Source organism: Haemorhous mexicanus, chromosome 6, assembly GCF_027477595.1.
Source record: "Haemorhous mexicanus isolate bHaeMex1 chromosome 6, bHaeMex1.pri, whole genome shotgun sequence".
NCBI classification, from domain to species: Eukaryota; Metazoa; Chordata; class Aves; order Passeriformes; family Fringillidae; genus Haemorhous; species Haemorhous mexicanus.
This window is the reverse complement of record NC_082346.1, coordinates 62,975,240-62,999,803: the sequence shown is the minus strand read 5'-3', so window position 1 is coordinate 62,999,803 and position 24,564 is coordinate 62,975,240. Positions and strand designations below refer to the sequence as shown.

At 49.7% G+C, this 24,564-nt stretch overlaps 1 protein-coding gene across 1 annotated transcript; it reads right to left on the bottom strand.

Moving 5' to 3' along the window:
* Positions 1-1,191: 1,191 nt before the first annotated feature.
* GCH1 (GTP cyclohydrolase 1) lies at positions 1,192-21,680 on the bottom strand. Its single transcript, XM_059850620.1, has 6 exons — positions 21,297-21,680; positions 10,630-10,739; positions 8,410-8,465; positions 5,440-5,471; positions 4,465-4,549; positions 1,192-3,434 (listed from the first exon to the last, which is right to left on the bottom strand). The coding sequence occupies exons 1-6, from the start codon at positions 21,607-21,609 to the stop codon at positions 3,308-3,310; spliced, it is 723 nt and encodes a 240-aa protein (XP_059706603.1). The 5' UTR covers positions 21,610-21,680; the 3' UTR covers positions 1,192-3,307.
* Between the last annotated feature and the right edge of the window lie 2,884 nt (positions 21,681-24,564).

Sequence of the window (24,564 nt, the reverse complement as noted above, 5' to 3'; positions counted from 1 at the left end):
GCAGCACATAGCACTGAGAGCATCAGGAAAGGAATGGAGCACGGGATAAATCAGGTGGGGTCCTGGGAAATGGGCAGGTCAGGCCTGGGAGGGTGTCCCCTTGTTTAGCAGGTTTTGGTCCTTCTGTTTTAGCTTGTTGTTGCAGGTTTTTGGAGTTTTTTGGTGGTTTTGGTTTTGGGGCTTTTTTAGCTATAAAGCAAAATATTGGGAGTAAAATACTTTGAAGTGAAATATTTTTTCACCCCAATGAAAATGGATTTTCCCATGATGGCAAAACCAGTGAGGCTCCTTCCCAATCCCACACCTTAAAAAAAAAAAAAAAAAAAAAAGAAAAAAAAGAAAAGAAAGGCAGGGAATAGATAATTCCTTGCAGAAGTGCCTGTTTTTCCCAAACAGACCATTTCCCACCACAAGCAGCAGCTTGAATGCACAGCTGTGGGAAAGACAGAACTCAGCCTCACCACAAGGATGGGGCTTGCCAATGCTCCTGGGGCTTCCCAGGGGCTTTATTTCCACACAGTTCAGAGCATTTGGATCAAAAACACAGAAAGGGCTGGAGGAGGCTTCACTCCTCACCCCTCCTCCCTTCCTGGCCACCAGAGTGGACACAGACCCTGTGACCCCCCTCCCTCTGCACTGGGGCTGCCCTGCTCCTCACAACTCTGGGATCCAAGCATTTTATATTTTTTCCCCTGAATCCCAGCAATATCTTCTTCCTGGCAGGCTGCAGGACAGTAGGAATGGCTTTAAGCCCATCTACCCACCCTGGGGCAACCTTGGAGCAACCCAACCCACCCTGGTTTCACCTTTGAGGTCTCTTGTCACAGATGCTGATGGATTTATTTGTTCAGGTAACTTCAGCATCTGGCCAGGAACCAGGAATTTCCTCAGGCCAATGGGAGGTCCAGGACAGCTCAAGAAGGGCACAAGAAGAGTGTGAAACCCCCCAGGCACTGCCCCTCACCACCCCTGCTCCAGTGTACCTGCTCTTGATTCCCCTGGCTCCAAGCAGCAGTAAGAAGAAGGTGACAGCAAATCCTGGAGGACTCACCTGTGGATAACAGAACCCAGCACCCAGAGGAACAACCCAGCACCTCATCCATGAGTGAAAACCACCTCCCCCTGGGGGAGGGAGCTCTGGCCCCTCCTGTGCAGGGCCATCACCTCCAGGTGCCCCAAGGATGCTCCAACTCCAAAGGATAACATTTTGCTTTAATGTTTCAGAGACAATGAGCAGTACAACAGGGGCTGTACATCCTTTACATATTTACACACGGGGTGTGGTTAAAGCTCCTGTGTTTGAACAATGCTGACATTCCAAAAAACTCACTGAGATTGACAACAGCAAAAATGGGAACAAAATCCAAGGCCACGAGTAGAGAGAGGTGTGTGTTAAGGACTACAGGTCACATGGAAATAAAGAACAGAGGTGGTGCAACGTGAACTTTATCCTGAATAGAGATAAGTGGTTAAAACACAACCTTTTTGGTGCCTCAGGACCAAGACAGTGTTTTACAGAGACTTAATTCCCAAACTGAAGCAAGGAAAGAGAAATAAGTGTACTGGTGTGTGCCCCTTTGGTCCCCAAAATCTCCTTCCAGTTGAGCTAAAAGGAGAGGTTTACTGCCAGGCTCAGGCAAGAAAGGTTTAAGGCTTTTCAGCTGGAAATTTGTAACACACTGAACTGAAAACTGGCAATTTCAGGAGAACAAATGCCATGGGGTTGGTGTGGCTTTGCAATGTGCAGCACAGCTTGTTCACAGCAGAGACAAACACTGTTACAGCACCTAATCCTCCAGAACCCAGGGCAGAGGATGCCATAAAAGATTCTTCCAATACTGCTGTGAGCATCCTCAAAGTGAAATTAGTGTAATTAAACACATGAGCTTGTTCTCCCTGAAAAAGTTCTTTGGGCCCCATCTGACCAGACATGGTTTTCATTTTGTTTGCAGCTGGAGCAAGAGGGAGGAATGTTGGTGAGATGGAGCTGGAAGTGCCCTTGAGGTTCAGGGATCTTGGACTGATGTCCAGCAAAGCAGAGAGGGCCCTGGGAACCTGTGGGCACCCACCCCCCTGGCTGACATCTGTTCTGCAAGCTCAGGGTGAGGAGGGTGGTTCTCATTTGCTCCTCATCTTTTCCCAATTAGGAGTTACAAAACACCCATTAAAATGGCAACAAAGCAGAAGTTCAGCCAAGTCCAGCTGGACTGAAACTTTTTGCACCAATTCTGGCACTTACAGAGGTTGCCACATACACAGGGGGGGGGAAATGTGGTTTGATTCATCCTGGTGGCCCTGGAAATGCTTCTGTCAGCTGCTCTTATGAAATGAGAGCTGTTGTCATTCCAGGTTGCTCTGCCCTGAAATAACCCAACCTGTGGGCAGGGAGGGGAGGCACCACGTGCTGTGCTCAGGATTTCATGCCCACCTTTGGTCCAACATTGGAAATGGAAACATTGGAATGCTTGCAAATCTTCATTTTCACATTATCAGACTAATTTTAGCTTCTCAGTCTAACCCATGGAAATCCAAGAAGAAAAGCTCAGGATATAAATATCATTAAAAACCTCTTTGGATACCTCAGTACTCTGCAGACAGACCCTGCAGGGTTTTTTCCTCTACTCTGTTAAAGTTTCCTTAAAAGCAGTAAGGAACTGACAGTTCAAGTGGTCAGACCTTCTGAGGCACAGAGAAAAAGGTGCATAAACCCCTATGTACTGAGAGAGGTCTGTGCCCCAAATAATTCAGAAGTTAATTCCCTGCCTGTTAAGAGGATAGGAAAAATGGAATTTACACATTTCTTAAACAAAATCAAAAAAAAAAAAAAAAAACACAGAAAAGGAAGGTTAATACTAGCAAGAATATAAAACACACCAGAGGTATAACACACAAATCCAGGTACTGAAACAGACACTGCAGGACTTGCAATAAAACATGGTCCAATAATTCAGGACAATCCCAGTCCTACAAAGATCCACATCCTTTCAGGTGTTTCCTGTTCATTTATTCTAATGAACACAACTATTTCATAAATATCCACTTCACTCCTGAGCCCCACTTCTCTCCTGACTGCTGGATATTCTGCACTATGGATGGAAAAACATTTCCAAACTCCCATTTGTGGCTTGTAGCCCTGTGACATCAGCATCAGTGGAAATCCAGGAGGAGCCTCCCTCATCCCACCTTTCCCAGGTGCCACCAGGAGCCTTTCACTGCACAAAGACCATGACAACAACTCACAACGATTTAGTTTAGAACAGGGACAGACAGTGACACAGGACAGAACAATCCAGAGGGTGACACAGTTTCAGCTCCTGATGAGGGTCAGGAATTCCTCCCGGGTCTTTGGGTCCTCCCGGAACACGCCCAGCATTGTGCTGGTCACAGTTTTACTGTTCATTTTCTGCACCCCACGCATCACCATGCACATGTGCCTAGGAGAGAGCAGAGAGGAGTCAGAGCCTCAGGAACACTCCTGGGGAAGGGAATCCCACAGGGGGAGATGTTTCTTACACGGTGACATTCGGTTCTGGGAAGGTCACAAAACCTCCACAGCCAGAAATGGCATCTGCAGCACCTCAGCTGTGGGAGAGTCACATCCTCAGCCACTGAGCTCTGCCTTCTCTCCTCTGATCCCAGGAAAATCCCACCTTCCCAAGGTGCTCTCTGACCACAGGACATGCCTGCTGCTGCTCCCAGGCTCTGCACTGCTCCAGGAGGCAGAAGGACACAGGGCACAGCCCTGGTGCAGTGGGGACAGCTCCTCACTGCCACATCTCCACAGAGGATCAGGCAGTGCCCACTTTGAATGGCTCCAGCACATCAGGATCACTAAATTTTATTGTTACTAGTAATATGTTACTATTAATAGGATTGTTATTATAATTATTGTAAGTACAATCCCTCTGCCTGATAACCAAGCATAGCACAGAGCTACCATGCACCAGCCCTGCAACACAGGGATCCCACAGAGCCCTGATCCCACAGAGCCATGATCCCACAGGGATCCCACAGAGCCATGATCCCATCCATGGAATACCTGGGATCACACAAAGCCAGGATCCCACCCCTGGAACTCCTGGATCCCACCCCTGGAACACCTGGGATCACACAGAGCTGGGATCCCACCCCTGGAACTCCTGGGATCCCATGCCTGGAACTCCTGGGATCCCATCCCTGGAACACCTGGGATCACACAGAGCTGGGATCCCATCTCTGGAACTTCTAGATCCCAGCCCTGAACTCCTGGGATCCCACTCTGGAACTCCTGGGATTGCTCAGAGCCAGGATTCCACCCCTGGAAGTCCTGGGATCACACCCTTGGACCTCTTGAATCCCACCCCTGGAGCTCCTGGGGTTCCACCCCTGGAGCTCCTGAGATCCCACCCTTGGAACCACCCCTGGAGCTCCTGGATCCCCCCCTGGAGCTCCTGGATCCCCCCCTGGAGCTCTGGGATCACTCACGTGGCTTCCACGACGACGCCGACCCCGGCGGGCTGTAAGGCTTCTGTGATGGCGATTGCAATCTGCTTGGTAAGGCGTTCCTGGACTGAGGGAACAACAGGGAATTCAGGCTCCCAGGATCCCAGAATGGTTTGGGCAGGGAGGGACACTAAGGCTCATCTCATTCCAAACCCCCCACCATGGGCAAGGACACCTTCCACCAGACCAGGTTGCTCCAAGCCCCGTCCATCCTCTTTTCCATTTGCATCCTGGAACAGACCTTTTATTTTCTTGTTTATCCTTGGAGCCATTTTGCATTCCATCCCTCCAACCACAATTTGTTCTAACAGCTCCTCCATTTCCTATTTTGCAAGAGGATTTTCTTGCCTCTCTGTTCTGTTTCAGTTTTTCATGTGTTTGTTCCCAACGTTCCTCCTGCACCATTTATTCCACACGCCCAATTTCTCTTCTTAGGGAAAGGAAACTGAGATCAAAAATGAGCTTTGTCCTGCAAAACTTTACTTCCTGCAGCTCCAGCACCCTCTATTCACCAGCCTGGTGGGCACTGAGACTTCTCTTGCCAAGGACAAAGGCAGCAGGATCAGCCCAACCCAAGGTTTGGACCCTGCAGCTTCCTCTCCTCCTCAGGGGCAGGAGGCAGCTCTTGCTCCATTGCCTCAGACAAGGAATCCTGAAGGCATCTCTCCAAATCTCTGCAGGAGAGCTCATCCCCAGCAGCATCCAACTGGTTCAGTTATTCCTGGCAGCTCTACCTGGAGCACATTCATCCCTGGAATCAGTTCCAGCCTCCATTGAGTTTCCTAGGCAGAAGTTACCTTCCCTGGGAATGCAGGGGCTAAGAACAGTAACATAACCCCTTCAAGAAGAGTTTTTCTCCCCTCTTAAACTCCACATCTCCAGTCCACCCCCAGTTTCCAGCCCCCTGCACTGACTAGGAGAGGAGAGCACACAACAAACACCAAATTTCGTGTTTACCTTGTAATCTTCTACTGTAAATTTCCACGATCCTAAAGGAGAAAGGAAAAAGACAAGATTACAGTCATTTCCAGCTGGCCACTGACTGATCTTCACAATTAATTTGGGGCTGTCAAAAGAGCCCCCTGTGCTGATCTGTGTAAATCCATGGCTGGGAGGAATATCTCAGACTGCCCTGGGCACATCGCTGTGTGCAGTGACAGGTTCCCCCCACCTGCAGCACCAGGGACTATTTTAGGGCAAACCAGGTCTCCTGCTGGTTTGGAATTCCTTGTATCCCACACACCTGCATCCCACAGCTGTGGGGGAATTCATGGCCCAAGTCTCCCTGAACCCTAACTCCTGAACATTTCCCTGTGCTTCAGGCTAGACCAAAGGCTGCCTTAAGGTCAGCTCAGATAATGGATGCCCAGAATGCTGAAATTGAGCAAGAGATGTTTTGGATTCTTGCATTTGACCACAAATTTAGCTGAGAACAATGAGACAGAATTGGTCTTATTTAAAACAGGATCTCTCCACCCACTCATATCTCACCCCATCCTTCACATTTCAGTGCAGGGATCACCTTAATGGTCCCCTCCAGTACAATTCCAAATTTCAGCCACTGGTGGCAGTGGAAGTGACACTCAATGTCAGCTCTAGAGTCCACACATTTAAGAAAATCCATATAATTGCTCTGTTAACTGCAGGGGTTGCTCATGCCAACCTCAAATGCTTAATTACACTTCAAGTGGCCACAAAGAGGAGTTGCTATAGCAAGCTTTGATACCTGTCTGGTCACACCAGACAAAAGCCAGACACTGGCTGGCAGCCTCGAGCATCACTTACAAGAATCATCCCTGACAATGAGACTCTCCTGCTGTTTTTGAGAGAGAATTAAATGCACAAAGTCCCCTCCAGCAATGAAATGGTTGTGTCACAGCATAAAACAAAGCAACACAATATTTAGATTAACCATATGGATAGGAAACATGCTCAGATATTGCACAGAAGGAGTCCTAACAAGGTGTTTATGTAAAAACAGTTACTTGAAAGAGCATTTTCAAGCCTGAGCTTAAAACCCAGGGAAAGATGTTTGTTTACTGCATACAGGTCATCCACAACTACAGAAACTCACCCCATAAAACTAATCCTATTATGAAAGATTAGGCCTAGAGCACCAACAGCCTCACAAATCTTTGCTTGAACACTGGTTGCATTATACAGGGCACCAAAGGCAGGCACCAACCCCTTCATGGGGAGCACTCCAAAGTGAGAACATTTTGTTCTACAAGAATCTAATCTTCTCATTATTGCAGAATATGGGAGTTTCACCCTCACTTTAGAAAGAGGCAGGATTTGAGCTTTGAGCACAGCTCAGGAAGCCTTGCACACATTGATGCAGGTTTCCATTCTGAGGATAAACAGGAGGAAATTTGTATCTTTCCAGCACCATGTTCCCACTTGCATTAAAAATAAAAAAAACATGAAAAGCATTTTGGGCTCCTTTGTACAGCTGCAGTTAAGAGAGAAATGGAGACCAGAGCAAGCAGAAACCAGTGGATGCACATTTCAGATGTGATCCTGATCCTGCATTGGAGCCCTGCAGAAATGAAACCACGTGCTGAGGACAGTCTCTTCAGGAGGAATGGATTCTCTTCAGAAATCCAACAACAACAACAAACCCCCCAGCCCTGCACCACTTAGAGACCCACCCAAAACTCAACACCAGCCATGGGATGCCACACACATCCCCAAACACGAGCAGCCAACAGGAGATGAGGACTTTTGCCCAGCAGCTGCAGGTCTGACAGCTCAGAAACTCACCCTACAATTCCAGCAGCTCCTACAGCCACCAAAAAAACCCCAAAAAACCAAAAAGAACCATGCAGGAGAAAATCTACACATTGAAAAACCTCTTTGCAGCCTTTTAACCAGAGCAAAGCCCACTCCCTGGGCTGGGGGTAGGGAGATGCCTCCCTGCAATATGAGGTTACACAGCAGAGATGTGACCTCCAAGGATCCTTCCACCTCCAAACCCAACTCCCTGCTGTGCAAGCAGAGCCCAGAACAGATCTGGCTCACTTCAGGACATTTTGCTGTCATATCCTACACATTTCTTACCTGCTAAGAAAACCCAGCAGGCAGGCAGATTTGCAGGGCTAATTTCTCATTAGTGTTGCTGGAACTACAGCAGGATTAACAGACCCATCAGGGGAAGCAAAACCTATGTGGTCTTTCTGAGCTGCAGCCAAATTTTTACATTTGTTTCTCAAAAAGGGACCCTTCCCACTCTGATCCCAAATAATCTACTTATTGAAGGGATCTACCATCCTCTTCCTCACCAGCATGAGCAAGTGGGACTTAATAACAAGAGTCAGAGCAACAACTGACCCAAGGGCACTTGCTGAGGAAAAAAGCTATTTTACATAATAAATGGATTTCTCAAGTGTATCACAATTGCTTTGTTTCTTAGGCTGAACTTTATCTATAAAATCTACCCCACAGCACTCTCAGCAATTTTCAGTGAAAGAAAGAAATGTCACATTTTTTCTGAAGAGTCAGCTAAGAGATGAAAGCTTTAGATTGAATTCATATCCATAAAATGTGCTCATTTACAGATTTTTGTTCTTATTAGTCAATTTACACCCAAGTGGTAGAGAGCTGGAAATTCCCACTGGTTTTTGTGGCCTGCCTTAGAACAGAACAAAATTCTCCTGTTCTTTGCCTCAGAGCTCCTTGTAGACCCCAGTGCTCTGGGGGAACCTACAAAAGCACCAGAGCTCTGCTGCAGCCACTGCTGAGAAGTGACACACAGCTCCAAGACTTATCTGTCCTCTCCACACAGATAAAACAATGCTGAGGATTGGTCTAAATCCAAACCCAGGACACAAAGTGGACTGAGCTTTAGAGAGATTAAAAAGATTAGCACAGCTAGCACAGCCTGGAATCCTTTTTACAAATTAGCATCACTTTCATTAGAACACTTACCTAGCAAGCTTGCTGAGGCCAAGCACTTGTTTGTTGGGGAGATAACCAATGTGTACCTGGGCAGGGGAGAAGAACCATTAGGAACAGCAAAACCACCCTTCCAGGGGCATGTGAAACTCATGCACAGACAATGGGATGTGCACTTGGCCCAGAATTAACCCTGGGACAGCCCAGGAGTCTCAGCATGTGGGAGGAACACAGCACCATGCAAGCCTGGGGAATTGTGGAGCTGAGGCTGGGAATATCTCATGAGGTCCTGGTGAAGAACAGGGGAGTTTTTCTGAGGGGCAGAGAAGTCACAGCTCTTCAAGAGCCAAGGCTCATGTTCCAAGTCTCAGGAATGCCACAGAACACTGCTGCATTTGGGTACAAAGGCAGTCTATTACTCAGCACAGCACTATTTGTCTAAAATAAACATGCTTTTCTTTCAAGACCTTAAATGGATTTAGGGAGAGGAAGGAAAAGGAACTGGGCTTTACTTCCAGTGAAAGTTCTGGTGGCAAGAAGCACTTTGCCACCAAAAATCAGGCTGCACTTCCTGATTTGATTATTTTTCTTGTTTTAGTATCAGAGATCTCTGGTGATTAACTCAGCTTCCATCCTGCTCAAATATGGATTTGCTGAATGTGTACTTGAAGTAAATTGGAAGAAGTTTAGCAGAAAAGTGCTCAGATATGAAGGGGAGGACATTTAGCTCCTTGCTTTTAGAAACCCACTGAATTCCAGTGGGTTTAGAGTTATAACAGATTATAAACCAGTCCTTGTGCCACTGTACCAGAGACTTGGAAAATTAGCCAGGATAGAGCAGGGGAGTGTCAGTGGGGGATTCTGGCTTTGCCTGGAGGCCCCATCTCAGAATCCTGTGCTGCTGTACCTGCAGTAGAGGTACCACAGTGCACCTGATTACCTGGCTAACTTGCTCAATCCTACCCCTCCTGTTAGGCAATCAACCCACTGACACCTGAAAAGACATGAAACATTTCAGACAAAGTGAGAGACACCACTTAGAAATGGGCTTTGAATCCTGTTCCCCATCTTTTTGCAGATTTCTTGATTTCCTGTAAGGTAGAACTGCAAGTGCAAGACCTGCAGGTCAGTGTTTGCAGCCTGTTTGGTGCACCCAGCAGGGCAGTGGTTACTCTGAATATTTAGAGCCATACCAAGTCATTTTGTAGGATGAGCTGGTGCTTGTGAGGAGATTTCTCCAAACCACACAGGCTAAACAGCTGGATGTAAACAAAATGCACACACTGCCACAGGAGTAACAGGGAGAGTACACACAGTGCACACAACCAAGAGTAACAGGCACAACAGAAAGCTTGCACAGAAGAGGTTATCCTTTTCTCCACTATAAAACACCAACAGCAAGAAAAGAAAGCAGGCAAACCTGAATTGACCCAACTAAATAAACAGCTGGTTTCTGCTCCTGTATTTTAATACTGGGAGACAATTTGCTTGGAACATCTGTGGCACTGACTGAATTTTATAGACAACACAAGCACGTGCTGCTCTTGGACCTGTGAGCACTTCATGGGAACAGATGGCTCAGGCTGAGCTCCATCCTTCTGTGCTGATAAGGGACTGAAGAGGCTGAGATGTGCAGCTCCCACTCAGAACTCTTCATCACCTCCACAGTGGTTAACTGGAGAAATTTTATTTTCCTAAAGTTGTTGGCACTACAATTCCAGCACCCTCTGAAGCTCCAGCCCTGCTCACAGGACTCCCCAGTCAAGCACAGCCAGTTTTGGCCACCCTCTCACTGACCTGGCTCCCATAATTAAGGCAGGGCTGCTAATGAGTTTGTTCCACTCTCAGGGGGTTTCAGAGAGATGAATGTGCTCTGGATAGCTCTGAGCCAGGAGCTAAATCCATGACAGAGCCAGTGTGCAGGGTGAGCTGGTTTAATATCGAGATGTCTGCCCTCAAGGCTTGCTGCTGCCTCATGGAGAAGAGCTTTGATATGAAATGTCAGAAACCATTAGATTACTTAGACTAGGAAAGGTTGAGCATTATATTTCAGGAGCTTAAATTCAAATCAAACCTCACATTAAGGAGACCTTCCTTATTTGTATTCTGAAGATTAAACTTCTAGAACTGTAGCCGTAAGCAGCAAGTACTTAGAGCCTTAAAAAGCTTTGTAGCTACAGCTGCAAAGTCTTTTACATGTACTTAAGGTCTTTTACTGTGCATTCCCACGTTTGCTCTGTGAGGGAGAGTTACCTTTCCAACAAATGGAACGAGGTGATGCTCACACAATGAGAACATGTCTATGTCCTTCACAATTACCATCTCATCATGGTCTTCGTCGAAGATGGCGTCGTTCAGGACATCTGAAATCAAACATTTGCATTAAAAATAAACCCCAAAATCATGGCAGGCTCTTCCAGCCAGGGCCTGAGAAAGCTTGTAGCAAGGGCAGAACTCTCTCAGGGCTATAGATTTTAGGGTAAGGCGTGGGAGGGCAGTGAGGAGTGACATCACAAGCTCGTTTTGGTCGTGTATGATCCCGCACGTGTCCCGGTGTCACACTGCCTACGTGCTGCACCAGAAGTCAGCCTGGAGTGTTTTATTTAATTAACAGCTTGAGCACGGGTTAGAACAGGTCTGGTCTCTGCAGAATTACTGACATCTCAAGAGCAATTAACAGCTGACACTGTGGGCTTCCATCCATGCTTCCACCAAGCAAAGCCAGCCCGAGGTCAGGGAGAACCTAAACCATCACAGTGGCTCCTGCAAACACTTTAACAGCAGCACTGCTGTCTCCAAGAAGGCTTTGCATGCAGACTTCATCCTGCAGCACGCCTGGCAGCAGCTGTTCAGGTACACACAGAAGTCAGAGACACATCTGGGGAGAGATTTGCTGTCCTGATCTGAAATGGGCAGGCACACCCACACTCCAGCCTAATTCTGCACCTCAGAGTCAAGAAACCAGGTCTTTTGAAGAACAAGAGAGAAAAGTTGTGTATGAAGGAGAAACTTGCAGGAGAGAAGCAGCTGTACAGGAGGGCTGATAACAAGGACAAGGAACTCTGCAAACAAGTTCAGCTGGAAGCCACACTGGCTCCTTGGAGTCACTTCCAGGAAAGCAGAGTCCCACACACCCACAGCCAGACCAGGGCACTCAGGGACTGCCCTGAAAGCACCAGGAAGCACCTGCAGGGGTGGTGACACAAACCAACAGGGGTGGTGACACAAACCCAGCAGGAGTGTAGACACAAACCCAGTGGTGGTGGTGACACAAATCTAATGGTGCTGGTGACACAAACCCAATGGTGGTGGTGACACAAACCCAGTGGTGGTGGTGACACAAATCTAATGGTGGTGGTGACACAAACCCAATGGTGGTGGTGACACAAACCCAATCATGGTGGTGACACAAACCCAGTGGTGGTGGTGACACAAACCCAATCATGGTGGTGACACAAACCCAATGGTGGTGGTGACACAAACCCAATCATGGTGGTGACACAAACCCAGCAGGGGTGGTGACACAAACCCAGCAGGGGTGGTGGTGACACAAACCCAGTGGTGGTGGTGACACAAACTCAGCGGTGGTGGTGACACAAATCCAGCAGTGATGTCTGCTCTGCTTGCCTTGGAGCCTTCCCCTGACAAGCACATCCAGCTAATGGCCACCATCTGCTGTCGATAAGGGATCATCCTCATGGAGCATTTTAATTTCCTGCCTGCTATCAGCCCTGCACAGGTAACCCTGGAAACTGCGCGCGAGCGTTCCGCCTGCGACACGGGATCTTTCCTGAGAAGGGCTGGCAAGCTCTAAGGCAGCCAGGATGAATCCCAGGAAGGTTTGGATCAGGTCAGAGGGCAGGAATAGGGGCATGAAAAAGGCCAGGGAACAGCTCTGTGAAGGCACAGGATTGTGTTCTTTGAATTTCTGGGTCTGGTTTACACCAAGCACTGCTGGGGAGGGTTTTGAGTGCATGGGCAGCTCATGCAGTTGTGTATTTGTGAATTCAGGCAGGCAAAGGGAGAAGCCAAAAGAGAGGATCTGAACAGGCTCACGGGAGAGGGAAGGGGAGGCAGAGCAGCAGTCTGGGTTCAGAGCTCCCTCCTGCAGCACTCTGCAGCCGTGCCATTTCCACAGCTGAAAGGCAAACACTGCTTGCACAAAACCTGCTGCCATGGCCAGAGTTATTAAAACAAAATCCAAACAGATCCACGAAGCATCTCCAGAGTGGCTGCTGCTGTTATTAGACCCCCAGCTCAGGTCACACCAGCCTCACCAGGAGCATATCAGAGCCTGATGTCAGATATGGATTTACGTCAGCGCACGAGCAAAGCAGATTGTTCAGAACAGCCAGAAATGGCCAAATTCTCATTAAGAGTCCTGGTGTGTGACACAGAGCAGGGCCACAGCTACAACAGAAGGTACTTCACTCATGGAGCCTCATATCCACGTGTATAGGGATGGATATACACTAATTAACACACAAAATGTATATTAGTGGGTGCTCACAAACTTTCTCTCCCAGCTGTGCTGTATCATGGACACAGCTCAGCCAAAGAGAAGCTTTAGTGACCTCAGAAGAACCACAGAGGCAGCTCCAGGAACAAAAGGCATCCTGTAACCTTCTCATGGCCAAAGCAATCAAACAGGAGCACAAAGAGCATCCACCCTTCTGGCACATCCCCTCTAAGGCCACAGCCCAGTCTCAGCAGTGTGGGCAATGCCCCAGCACAACCAGGGGAGTTTTAGAGGTAAGAAAACAGATCTGCACATCAAGAATTGCAGCTACAGAGCTGTGGGGTGCTTCACTCTTCTTATTTATAGTGGTCTTGCCATTTTTGCACCTTTCATTTATTTATTTAATATTAGCAGCAAGTAGCAGCCAGGTCACAGACAACGCCTGCGGCTGTGCCTGCAGTGAGATGTGCTGATTTTGTCAGCACCAGATACTCCCTGAGAAGGGCCCACAAAGGAAGAAACCAGCTCAGTGTTAGGCCCTCCAAAAAGTCCTGCACAAGTGCCAGGTGATACAAGGACACAAAGGTAAAACCAAGTGTGAGGCTGAAGGCCACCACCTGAGTAAATGGCCACGGTCTTGAGTGGTCATTCACCCCTACTCTGCTCCAGTCTCTACTTCACAAGTCTCTCTTCCTGAAAATCAGCACAGCTGGAAGCCTGCCCATCCCTACACCTCCCCTTTGGAGCCCCATCCCGTGTTGACAAAAGCAGAGTGAGCAGAGCATCTTTTCACAGCTGCTTCCACCTGTGTCCCACTGCAGCAGTTGTTTGCAGTGATTGCACAGGAGACACTTCTCTGGCACAGACTCAAACACCTTGTGCAGGGAGGCAACACCACTTTATCTAAATTTGTCAGGGGTTTTTTAGGGTTTTTAGAGGTTTTTTGAATTTTTTTTCTATTTTTTCCCATTTGCAATATCATCAAACAGGGCTCTGACAAGCTCAGCCCGTGTGCTGCAGCTCATGTTCTGGAAAGTTTAACAGAGCTGAAAGGACAGAAGGGGAAACAGCCTCAGACCAACCAGGCCAGAAGCAAAGCTGGGCACAAATTTTTGCCCCTTTTCCTGTTCTTTCACTCTACCTACCAGACCATGCTGCCTGCTTCACTAGTTTGACCTCATGGTTTGTACAGCCAGGGTGCTCTCCAAATTATTCCAGCTGAATTTTCCTTCAGCCAAAGTTCAGTTCCTGGTGCCAAAACTTCAGTGGGCTGCTGAAACTAAAAAATCACTTGGGCTGCAAGTTAACTCCTGAAACAGAGCAGAATTAATTTGCCCTTTATCTTCAAAAAGAGTTGATAAAATAAAAAATCAGAACTCATATGAAGACAGAATGAGAAAGACCTTTCAGGATTTTGCGTCAGAGCTCAGCAAAGATACCTGTTGCTATAGAAACTATTTGCATGGCTTTAATGACACAGGAAAGTAAAAGCACCTCTGGCAACCAGAGAAGGCAGAGCCCACCCAGAATGGGCTCAGGAGGTGAAGGGGAGGAAGGATGGCAGCACTGCAGCAGCTTCACAGCACTCCAGAGCTGCCTTTTCTACTGTGCTGGGAGTGAAGTGATGCAGGCTGCTCTCCCCAGGAGTTTAAGCACTTCCCTCTGGTGATAAGCTGCCTCACAGCTCCAATTTAAGTGCAGGTTGCTCAGTGCCAGCAGGATCAAGGCAGCCTCAGGAGCTCCCTGACACTGCTGCTGGAGCTCATCCATCCTGGCAGAGACAGAAGGCACAAGGTTCTCCTGACCCCGTGTCACAGGTCCTGGCTGTCCCCACTGCCCCTTGCTCTCCACAGTGACCCTCAAGTGCCACAGGCAGGGCAGGAATGGGCTCAGGCCAAGGCAGGATGACATCCTGTGGGACAATTCACACCCTGGCTGAGCTCAGACATCTCCAGAACACAGAGTTACAGCCAAAGCAGAGGCAGGGAGCTCACGGGAGCCAGGAGCAGGGGATGGTTTGGATGGTGCTCCAGAAGAGCAGTGCCAGGGGCCAGCCAAGGCTCACTGGTCCTTAAGGCAGAAGCACCTGGGGAATGCTGGCAGACATTTCTGGCTGTCTTTCTCAGAGTTCCTGCCCAGCTGAGGACAGATGTGACTGGCAGCAGGAGACACCAGTTAACAGCTGGATGTGTGGCAGGGAAACCAGCAGGCTGCAGGGTCAGGATGAAATCTGGAAGGGAACTGCTGGAAAAACCTCTCAGTAAAATGTAAAGTCAAACCTGACTTTGTTTCTCATTTTTGATGTGATGACATTTCAGGTAACTGTAGTTGGGGAAAAGATTCCAGACAAGCAACAAGAAAATTATTGCAGCCTTTGAGTATAAAAAGGCACCAGGAATTTGTTATGCATTCAGAGAGCCAGGCTATAAAAACATTAATGTAAAGGGCTTGTGCTGCTGCAGAAAGTTAATGACTTCAGGTTGCTAAGAAAAGGAGGCTCTGGGTGTGTCATTTGCTTCAAGAAGTCTTGAAGAGCTCTAGAAAGAGGCACAGCCTGAGATGCCACATGACTGTTTAAATAGGCATAGAGTCCAAAAGATGCTGAGAAATGAACACTTGTGAAAACACACCTTCCCAGCAGGGACCAGGAGAAACCTTGGACACAAAAGAATTTACAACTTTCTGGCTGCTATTTCAGATTTCATCACCAAACTTCTCGAAACAGACACTCAGCTTCAGACAGGAACATTTGCTGCAGAAGCAAAGCTCAATCCTTCAGTTACCAGAAGGGAGGTGAGCCAGACATGGGATTCAAGGGACATTTCATGGAAGCAAAGATAAAGGAGCAGCATTATTGCTGTTCAGCTAATTCTGGCTGTGATTTGTACAGATTTGTTTATTTTCCTGTGAGATGCCCTCCCTGTTGTAGTGAGACTGGACTCTATTCATAACAGACCAGCTACTGCAGACAGATGAAGCCAAGATTAGGTTCTAGAAGTTGTCCTCTGCCAGGAGGTTTATTAATGTGAGGGAAAGCAGCATTATGGAGATGCTCATTAAAATGTATCAGGATTTTTCAATAACCATTTCAATGTCCCATGTCACAGAAGGTGCTCATCCACACTTCTTTCTGAAACTGAAACAAAGGAAAAATCAAAGACAAAACACTTTAGAAGAGCAACAGGAAAGATCAGAAGCCTGCAACAGTTCAGATCTGAGAGGTTACAATATTTAATAAATTCCTGACCCAACCAAGCTCAGTGTTACTTGAGCATCAACAGGAAGGGCAGATGATAAAGGGAAGTCCCAGTTCCCAGAAGTTTCACTGCATTGAATGTGTGTTCCAGCATGGGAGGCTTCCCTTCTGTGGGGGCAGAGGTTGAAGAAACCCCAAGAACTCTCTCTCTGAACAATCCTGTATTTCCCACCCTCTGGTTTAGCCTGGCTGGAGCACAGCAGTGCTGAGGGTTCAGCTGTTATCAGATCACAGTGCTGCATCCATGTCCTCATGGAGGAGCCAGCAGCCCCTCAATTCCAGGAAAACACAGCAGCTCCCCAGCTCCAGCAAAGGGCAGTGCTGCTGATCAAACAGCCTTGTTTGCTTAGGGCACTGTGTGTTTTGCACCTCAGCACAGCAAACCAAGCAGGCTGGAAAAATCTAGGAGCTTACACCATTGTTGTCCTCTATAAAAATACCAAATCCACACAGGCTAGAAGAAAAGATTATTAAGGTTGAATTTTTTCACCCCTCAGTGTAGGAAAAGCATAGAAACTGATGAGTGAGGAAATGACCTAACTAGTTTTTTGCTTTGAAATAAAAGCTGCCCAGTAGAGTCACTTGCCTTGCAGGCAGCTAACACACAGCCTTTCAAACCACAGAGGTCCAGGAAGCAAAGCCATCCCCTCCCAGAACTTCTGATTTTCATTTCCCTGTTAAACACAGGGAACCTGCCCACATGCCTGAGAGCTGCTCACATGAATAAAGGCTGGGAGACTCCCCTGGCAGCAGCTCCCACCATCAGCAGCATGCCCAGACTGGTGAACAAGCTTTGCTTTCAGGGTTTGTGGCTGATGAGAACAACTTAACTTCCTCCTGCAGATGCAGGCAGCTCGTCCAGCCCTGTGCCTAATGTTTCCTGCAGGATTACACAATCCAAACCAGCTCATTTATGATTCACCTTTCACTTTCTGTAACTTACCACTGGCTTGGGTCTGAAACCTTCAGCTTCAGTTGAGAGTTAGCGCTGTCTGCAACTTTGTATTTCCATTTCTTCATTCATTTACTGCCTTTGCACACACCTGTGCTTTGTAGTATTTATTGTTAGACCCTCAGGCAGCACCTCTGAGCATGCCATGAAGCCTTTAGTGAAAGGAGGGACAAGGTTTGACCTTTGTGTGGCAGGTAGCTGCCTGACCAGCTCTCAAAAAGCGAAAGGCACCTGGCTCTCCCAGCCCTGCTGTTAGCCCTCACCAGCCAAGGGGGCTATTCTGAAATACAATTTACACCCAGAAATAGGAAGCTGATAGATCTGACCCTGGGAAAGAACAGATGGTCCTGGATGCTGGCACAGAAGCACTGCATGAAATTGGAAGTTACTTTTTTGGTGACTTTCCTAGTCTGCCATCCTCACCAACACACTGAGAGGTTTCTGTTGCAGCAGCTGCCAGTCTATACCAGGGCTTGAGTGTCTGCACTGAGCTGTCAGGATTTTTAATCTGGTCCCCAGGTGGATTTTATTTGAAATCACTAGAGGGATTCTTGCCAAGTGTGATGACTGGTACCACAGATGTGGGAACAGCACATTTGAATACATCCTGTCAATGAAAGAGGTTGAGACCTTTAGTAAAGCCAGGATTAATAAATGACAATCTGGAATTAACAGAAAGAGCCAGATACAGATATTTAACAAGTAAACTCTACTAATGGCTCTGACACAGAACCCTGAGCAGCTGCAGAACACAGATAGCAGAGATGAATGGAGGGTAAGGCAGGAACAGTCCCTCTGCACTGCTGAAAACAAGGCAGGAAATACACAGAGTAGAAGCTGGAAAGCAGAATCAGCTTCTCTGCTGCTCACAAAACTGAATGGAGAGACAGAATTCAGGTGTTATCTTCCCTACAATACTACAAAGTTAAGCTCTGGGAAATATAAGCATACAAATACAAGCAGGTGTCATGGAAGCAAAGTGACAACACCCAGCACAGGAGATCAAATGACAGCACATTAACCATGCTCCAAGTTGTTTTTATTTTGTTCTCAGACACACAGAAAGCAAAAAGCTCATGGAATGGTTTGGGCTGGAAGGGATCCCTAAAGGCCATCGAGTCCAACCCCTGCAATAACAGAGAGGGAGGTGAAAGTCAAGCCCACCAAACACAGACCTGGCAGTGCACAGCAACTTTACACTCTCAGGAGAGAGCAGAGCTGGGGAAGGGGCTGGAGCCCCAGGAGAGGCTGAGGGAGCTGGGAAGGGGCTCAGCCTGGAGCAAAGGAGGCTCAGGGGGACCCTGTGGCTCTGCACAGCTCCTGACAGGAGGGGACAGTGGGGGGGTCGGGCTGTGCTCCAGGGAACAGGGACAGGACAAGGGGAAATGGCCTCAAGTTGTGCCAGAGGAGGTTTAGATTGGATATTGGGGAAAATTTCTTCACTGAAAGTGTGATTAGGCACTGGCACAGCTGCCCAGGGCAGGGGTGGAGTGCCCTTCCCTGGAGGGATTTAAAAGCCATGTAGATGTGGCACTTGGGGACAGGGATTAGTGGTGGCCTTGGCAGTGCTGGGGGAATGGTTGGACTCGATCTTAGAGGGCTTCTCCAACCTTTACAATTCCATAATTTGGGTGTATATCACATCTTCCTTTGTGTTCCTTTATGGAAAATGAAAACTCCATCAGACATTAATTGCTTCCTCCCTGCCTCCCCAGGGCAGATGCTGCAGCAGACGAGGTCCCAGGGCTGATTTTAAAGGCTGTCCCTGTTCTGACATTCACTGCCCTGGTTCACCTGTGTCACTCCCTCCTGGCTGTACCTCTGGCAGCACCTCCATGCCCTGGCAGGGTCTGTGAGCTCAGTAGGGACCTGCTGCAACACACACACAAACTCTGCCTCTGGACATGTGGCTGTACCATCACCACCACCCCTGAGCTTTTACCTGAGGAACCTTCCTGGGGAGGATGGAACTTGCAGCTATTGTAAGAGCCCCTCATCTTCTGCCTGTTGCAGGGATCAAATGGAAACACTCCTCAAAACACACCCTGCAAATCACTGCTTTAACCTCTGCCTACCCAGACGGCTCCACAGGAGGAGCAGAATAAGCTGCAAAAAAAGCCTGGGGAAACAAGAGGTCAGAGCTGCTTCTTGTCAGGTTTTTGGGGAAGTTTTGGGCTTGTTTTGGTTCATTTTCTTTTCCACTTGCTGGTCCAGTTCCCAGCCTGGCCAGGCAGAGAGCTGGATTAGTATAACCAAGGGAACAGCAGGGGATGCTTCAGCAGAGACAGCAGTCCCAAAGATACTCTTGTGCCCAAATATTCTGTAGTTGTTGGCTCTAGGGTTCATCAGGTATTTAAAACTCTCTAAAAAGAGTTTACATATACTGATTGTCCTAACAAACTCTTCATCCACCACTTTGCTTTGCTATCTGCTGTGGGCTTGTCCTTCAGCTGCAGCTCTTCCTTCTGTTTGGCTGGGAAAAGTGGAAGCTGAGCATCCTGCAAGAAGGGGTGGGTGGCTGGAAAGTAAAAGGATTCCCCACCTGACACAGGAAGGAATGTCAGTGTCACAGCTTCACATGATTTCCTAAAAAGAAAAAAGCAGTCCAGGAGTAGAGCACGAGCAGTGGCATTTTCTGTCCTTGGATATAGTACAGCTCTCTGCCATGGATAATCAGAGAAGGGGAGTGTCAGAACCACTCTGCTTAATTAAATGAATGTGAGAGATTGGAAGACCCCAGAGATCCCAGAGAACCCACGCTGGAGCAGAAAAAAGTTTTTAAAATTACTTCAGGTAACCTGAGCACACAAAACTGGCAGCAAGATAAGAGAGGACTTAAGAAGGGCAGCAACCTCATCCAGGTTCAGCACAGAAATTCCAGCTCAAATTATCACTGGAAACATTCCTTCTGCTAGAGCCTGGCAGGATGACTGAGAGACCTCCTGTGTTTCACAGCAGTAAAATGAGGAAAGTGAATCCCAGCAAACAAAAGATGATTCCCGATGAAACCTCACCTCAAACACACCGTGCAGCAGGATGGCCACTGCAGCCCAGCCTGCTCCCAGATGTGAGCCAAAAACCTGGCTTGATCTGAAAGTCAGAACAACTTCCAGGGTAGAAATGCTGTTCCTGGGACACAACAGTGGCACAAGAGTTTAAGTGAATGCTGGAAGTTGTAGAAATCTGATTTCGAAAGAGCCAACAGCAGAGAAATAAAAAAGAGAAACTAAACACAACTCCCAGCCTTTAAGCTGAAGCACAGGGCACTTAGAAAAGGACTCTGATGTGCCAGCAGGAGCTCCCTGATGCCATCAATCAGCACAGGGCAGCTTTTGCTTTCGGCTACAACATCCTGATGGAGCCCAGAGGCAGGCTCAGCACACCAGGGCTGCATTCCAGAGAGCAGAGCAGGAGCAGCCCTTCCTCAGCCACACTCAGAGATCATTGCTGACTCTCTTTGCATCCCTCCCTGACAGGAACTCGCCTTTTACTGTAAGAAGGAGCAGAAAGGGGAATTCCCAAGCTATCCAGGCTCTTTTTTACTGTTTGTACTGGGTACAGTCCTTAGCCAAGAGGCTGAGAAGAGGAAAAGTGATGTAAAAAATCAAATTTTCAAGTATTTACCCTGCATTGGAGCTGTGAGTTGTTGATGAGAACATATCCCAGCCAGTTCCTTTCCTCACACCCTCACCCAGCTGGGGCAGGGATGTGAACCTGGGGTTCCTCTCCACACCTGCACTTGCTGCTGGGACCCTGAGATGGGGAAGGGATCTCCCTGTCCTCCTCCTTTCTCCTCGCCTCGCTTCCTTATAGTTTCATTCCCACCTTTGAAAAACCTCACTCGATTAATGCACCGGCAGAACAGGGCTTTTCCCGAGAAAATTCAACCCTCTTCTGTCTGCTAATGGAAACAAACATTCCCACCCTGCCCGAGCACAGCCTCCCTCGGCCGGGGAGGGAGGAAGGAGGGAACCCCTAAGTTCCTACGCCAGGGCTGGAAAAGTTTCCATCAGAAGAGAGAAAGCAAAACCACTCGCTCTGGTCCTCCAAACGAGAGGTTTACGACAGAATGGAAACTTTACCTGCACAGAGTTTAATAAAATAAACCCCGAGACATCTGGGGAGGGTGGGGACAGCGAGACATACAGGTGATAACGAGCTGGGTGACGCGGCGAAGGGGCAACGATGTTTTACGAAATTCATGAACCCATCAATTCCAACTCCACCCCCGCAGCCCCGGGAGCGCTCCCTACCCGCGATGGTCTCCTGGTAGCCCTTGGTGAAGAACTGCATGGCCGTGGCCGCTCTCCAGGGCGTCTTGAGCAGCCCCTGTCTCTGCGGGTCCTCGCCCAGCGCCCGCAGGATGGAGGTGTAGGCGGCGGCCAGGCTGGGCAGGCTCAGCTCGTTGTCCTCCTCGCTGCGGGGCCGCTCTCCCCGCCACCCTTCGCTGCCGGGGCCGCTGCCGGTGCCCGCGGGGCCGCGCGGTTTCTCCGCGGCCGCGGGCGGGGAGGGCGGCGGCCGCTGCTGCTGCCGCGCGTACCCGTTCCAGCCCCGCGCCGCCTCCATGGGCAGCGCCGGAGCGGGGCCGTGCGGGGCCGTGCTGTGCCCGAGCTCGCTGCCCCCGGGCCGTCCCTGCCCGGCCCGGCCGCCGCCGCCGCCGCTTTTATCCCGCCCGCGCCGCCCCCATTGGCCGCCGCCGGCGCGGAGTCACCGCCGCGATGTCACCGCCGCGATGTCACCGCCGCTGCCGGGAGCCCGCCGCGCTCGGGGGAGGGGCCGGGGTGCCCGGGATGCGGGCACGGTACAGGGGGCATCCCTGGGTGACAACTGGGTGGGAGTCGTGAGATCCGAGGGGACCCCCGGGCTGCCGTGAGCGCCGGGAGTGGAGGGGGTACCCCGGGCTGGGGGGATCCCCGGGGCTGAGAGCCTGGCTGGGGGTGCGGGGGGGTCCCTGGGCTGAGGCGTGGGCCGGGGGTACGGGGGATCCGAGGGGATCCCCGGGGCTGGGAGTGCAGGGGGGATCCGGGGGGATCTCGGGGCTGAGGGTACCGGGGCATCCCTGGGCTGAGGGGTGTGCTGGGGGTACGGGGAGGATTCCTGGATCACAGGGGATCCCCCCGAGCTAAGAGCCGGTCTGTGAGGGCAGGGGGGATCTCTGGGCTCAGGCATGGCCAGGGGCTGTGGGAGTATCCCAAGAGATCTCCAAGACATGGGATTCTCTAGGATGAGGTGTGCGAGCAGGGGGGGAATGCCCTGGGCTGGGGCTGTGGGAGGATCCAGAGGGATCCCTGGGCTCAGACCTGGGCTGGGGATCCAGAGGTTCCAGGAGGGAATCCCACGGACTGAGGTGTGCTGGGGGTGTGGAGGCATCACTGGGGCTGAGGATGTGGGGCACCCCCGAGGCTGAGGTGTGGGATGGGGTACAGGGGGACCCCCCAGGCTGGGGGCACAGTGGGAATCCCTGAGGTGTGGGGGGAGGGTACAGGGAGATCCCTCAGGCTGGGGGAATTGGGGTTCTCCAGGCTGAGATGTGGGCTGGGGTTATGGGGGGGATTCCCTGCGCTGAGGGGGAGCTGGGGATTCAGCCCCAAGCTGCTGTAGGGTGCCTCCTTCCATCCCCCACTGTGGGGAAGGGTTCTGGAGAGCCCAGGGAGAGCAGCAAAGGAATGGGGATGGATGGGGCAGGTCCTGCTGGGATGCTTTGTGCCCTTCACAGCAGCTCCCAGCATCATTCTCCATGTTCTCCCCATCCCTCCAAACTCCTAGAGCTGGTTCCTTTCCCACCAGGGTGGTGTTGGCACATCCCACCCAATCACTCCCTGGCACTGCTGGAATGCCACCACCACCATTCTGAGGCCTCTGGGGTTGGGATGCAGTCACCAGAATGATCCCAGGCACAGACTGACCCTCCTTGGTGACCATTCCCACCTCCTCATCCCAGCTGGGCTTCCATCCCTCCAAACCCCTGCTCTCTGCAGACACCTTCCTGCTGCAGGGCTGGCATGTCCCAGTGTTTCCATATTCCCACCTAAGATTCTGGAAATGTGCAAACTCTTGTGACCAAGACCAAATATTTTGAAGTTTCTCTGGGGAACTTATTGGTGTGTCACCCTAAAAGGTGGTTTGAGCATCCTGCATCCTCCTGGGCACTTCTGGGGCAAACCCAGCAGACAGAGCACAGCTGGGGTTCAAGAGCTGGTGAACAAATAAATGCTGGGGCAGATTTTTGGAACACAGGTCCCCTCCAGCTGGAGCTATTCTGGGATTTTATGAGGTGGAAACTGAGTCTAAAGGCTCAGCTGAGCATAGGGTGAATGCTCCATCACCCAAGCACGAGCAGGAGCACTCATATTTTCTGGATTGCAATCAAATAAATGGCCAGGATCTCAAGGAGCCACAAACCCTTCTCTTCACACCACCGGTCCTTAAGGCAGCAGGGACAAATTGTCCCCCTCTTGTGCCTAGGAAATGGTAAATTTCTGGGAAGATAAGGAGGGGAAGGAGCTGTCAGAGGGTGGGGTGTGACTCACTGGCTCTCCTCCTCCTCCTGACACAAGAGCTGCATTTAACTAAGACGAGCAAAAGAAAAGAAAAAAATTACCCCAGCAGCTGTAACATGCTCCACATTTCCACATTTATCATTTGGTTTCTGGTCACAGGTTTTAGCAGAAGAGTCAGGATGACTCAGGTGAAATCCAGGGCCCTGCAGCCAGCCAGGCTTTACTTGGTTTTATTGCCCCAGGCTCTGAGCAGGAGCAGGAACTGCTGCACCAGAAGGATTTGGAGCCCTGAACTGCATCCCTGCTCCTCCCCAGACACCCAGCTCATTTCCCAACCCTCTGAGGTTGTTCAGATCCTCTCTTTGAACCAGACAAGCTCCCTCACTGAAAACATCCCTGGGCCTCGTTCTTCCCTTCGGATCGCGGCGCAGCAGGCTCAGTTCAGAGGGCTGGGTAAAGCTCCTGAGGAGCTTCAAACCACTGAGACCTAACCAGCCATACAGAAAAGGGGTTAGCAAAGGGCATCTGAGCATCTTGGCCCTCCCCAGTCTCTGCTCTCTTTGTTTCCTTGGAAAAGAAGATAAGCTCCCTCTGGAGTCAGCCCTGACTTTGTAACCACCTGAGCTTGGCTGCTGTGGGAGCTGGTTGCAATTTTTCTCCTATTTATGGGGCAAGAAGGGCAGTTTCCAGCTTATTTACCAGCGTGATCACTGCCTGGCTGTACAGAAAAACTCTTTTTCTGAGGGTGTTTGAGCAGGGGTTGCACACACAGGAGCTGATGCCAGCAGTTCTGTTAATGGCCTTTGCCAACATGGAATTAGGTTCAGGTAATTGGGATTTGTGCCAGGATGTGGAAGGACACAGCCCAATTTCCAGCCACGGTGGAGTCCTCTCCCTCTGAAACAAAACCCCACATCAGCTGGGTAAGAGGAAGCACTAAGACTTTTGGGTTTTTGAAGTATGTTATGATGAGATTTTATTGATAGTTCCCTGTTATTTACACCCCACGTTCTCATTAAGC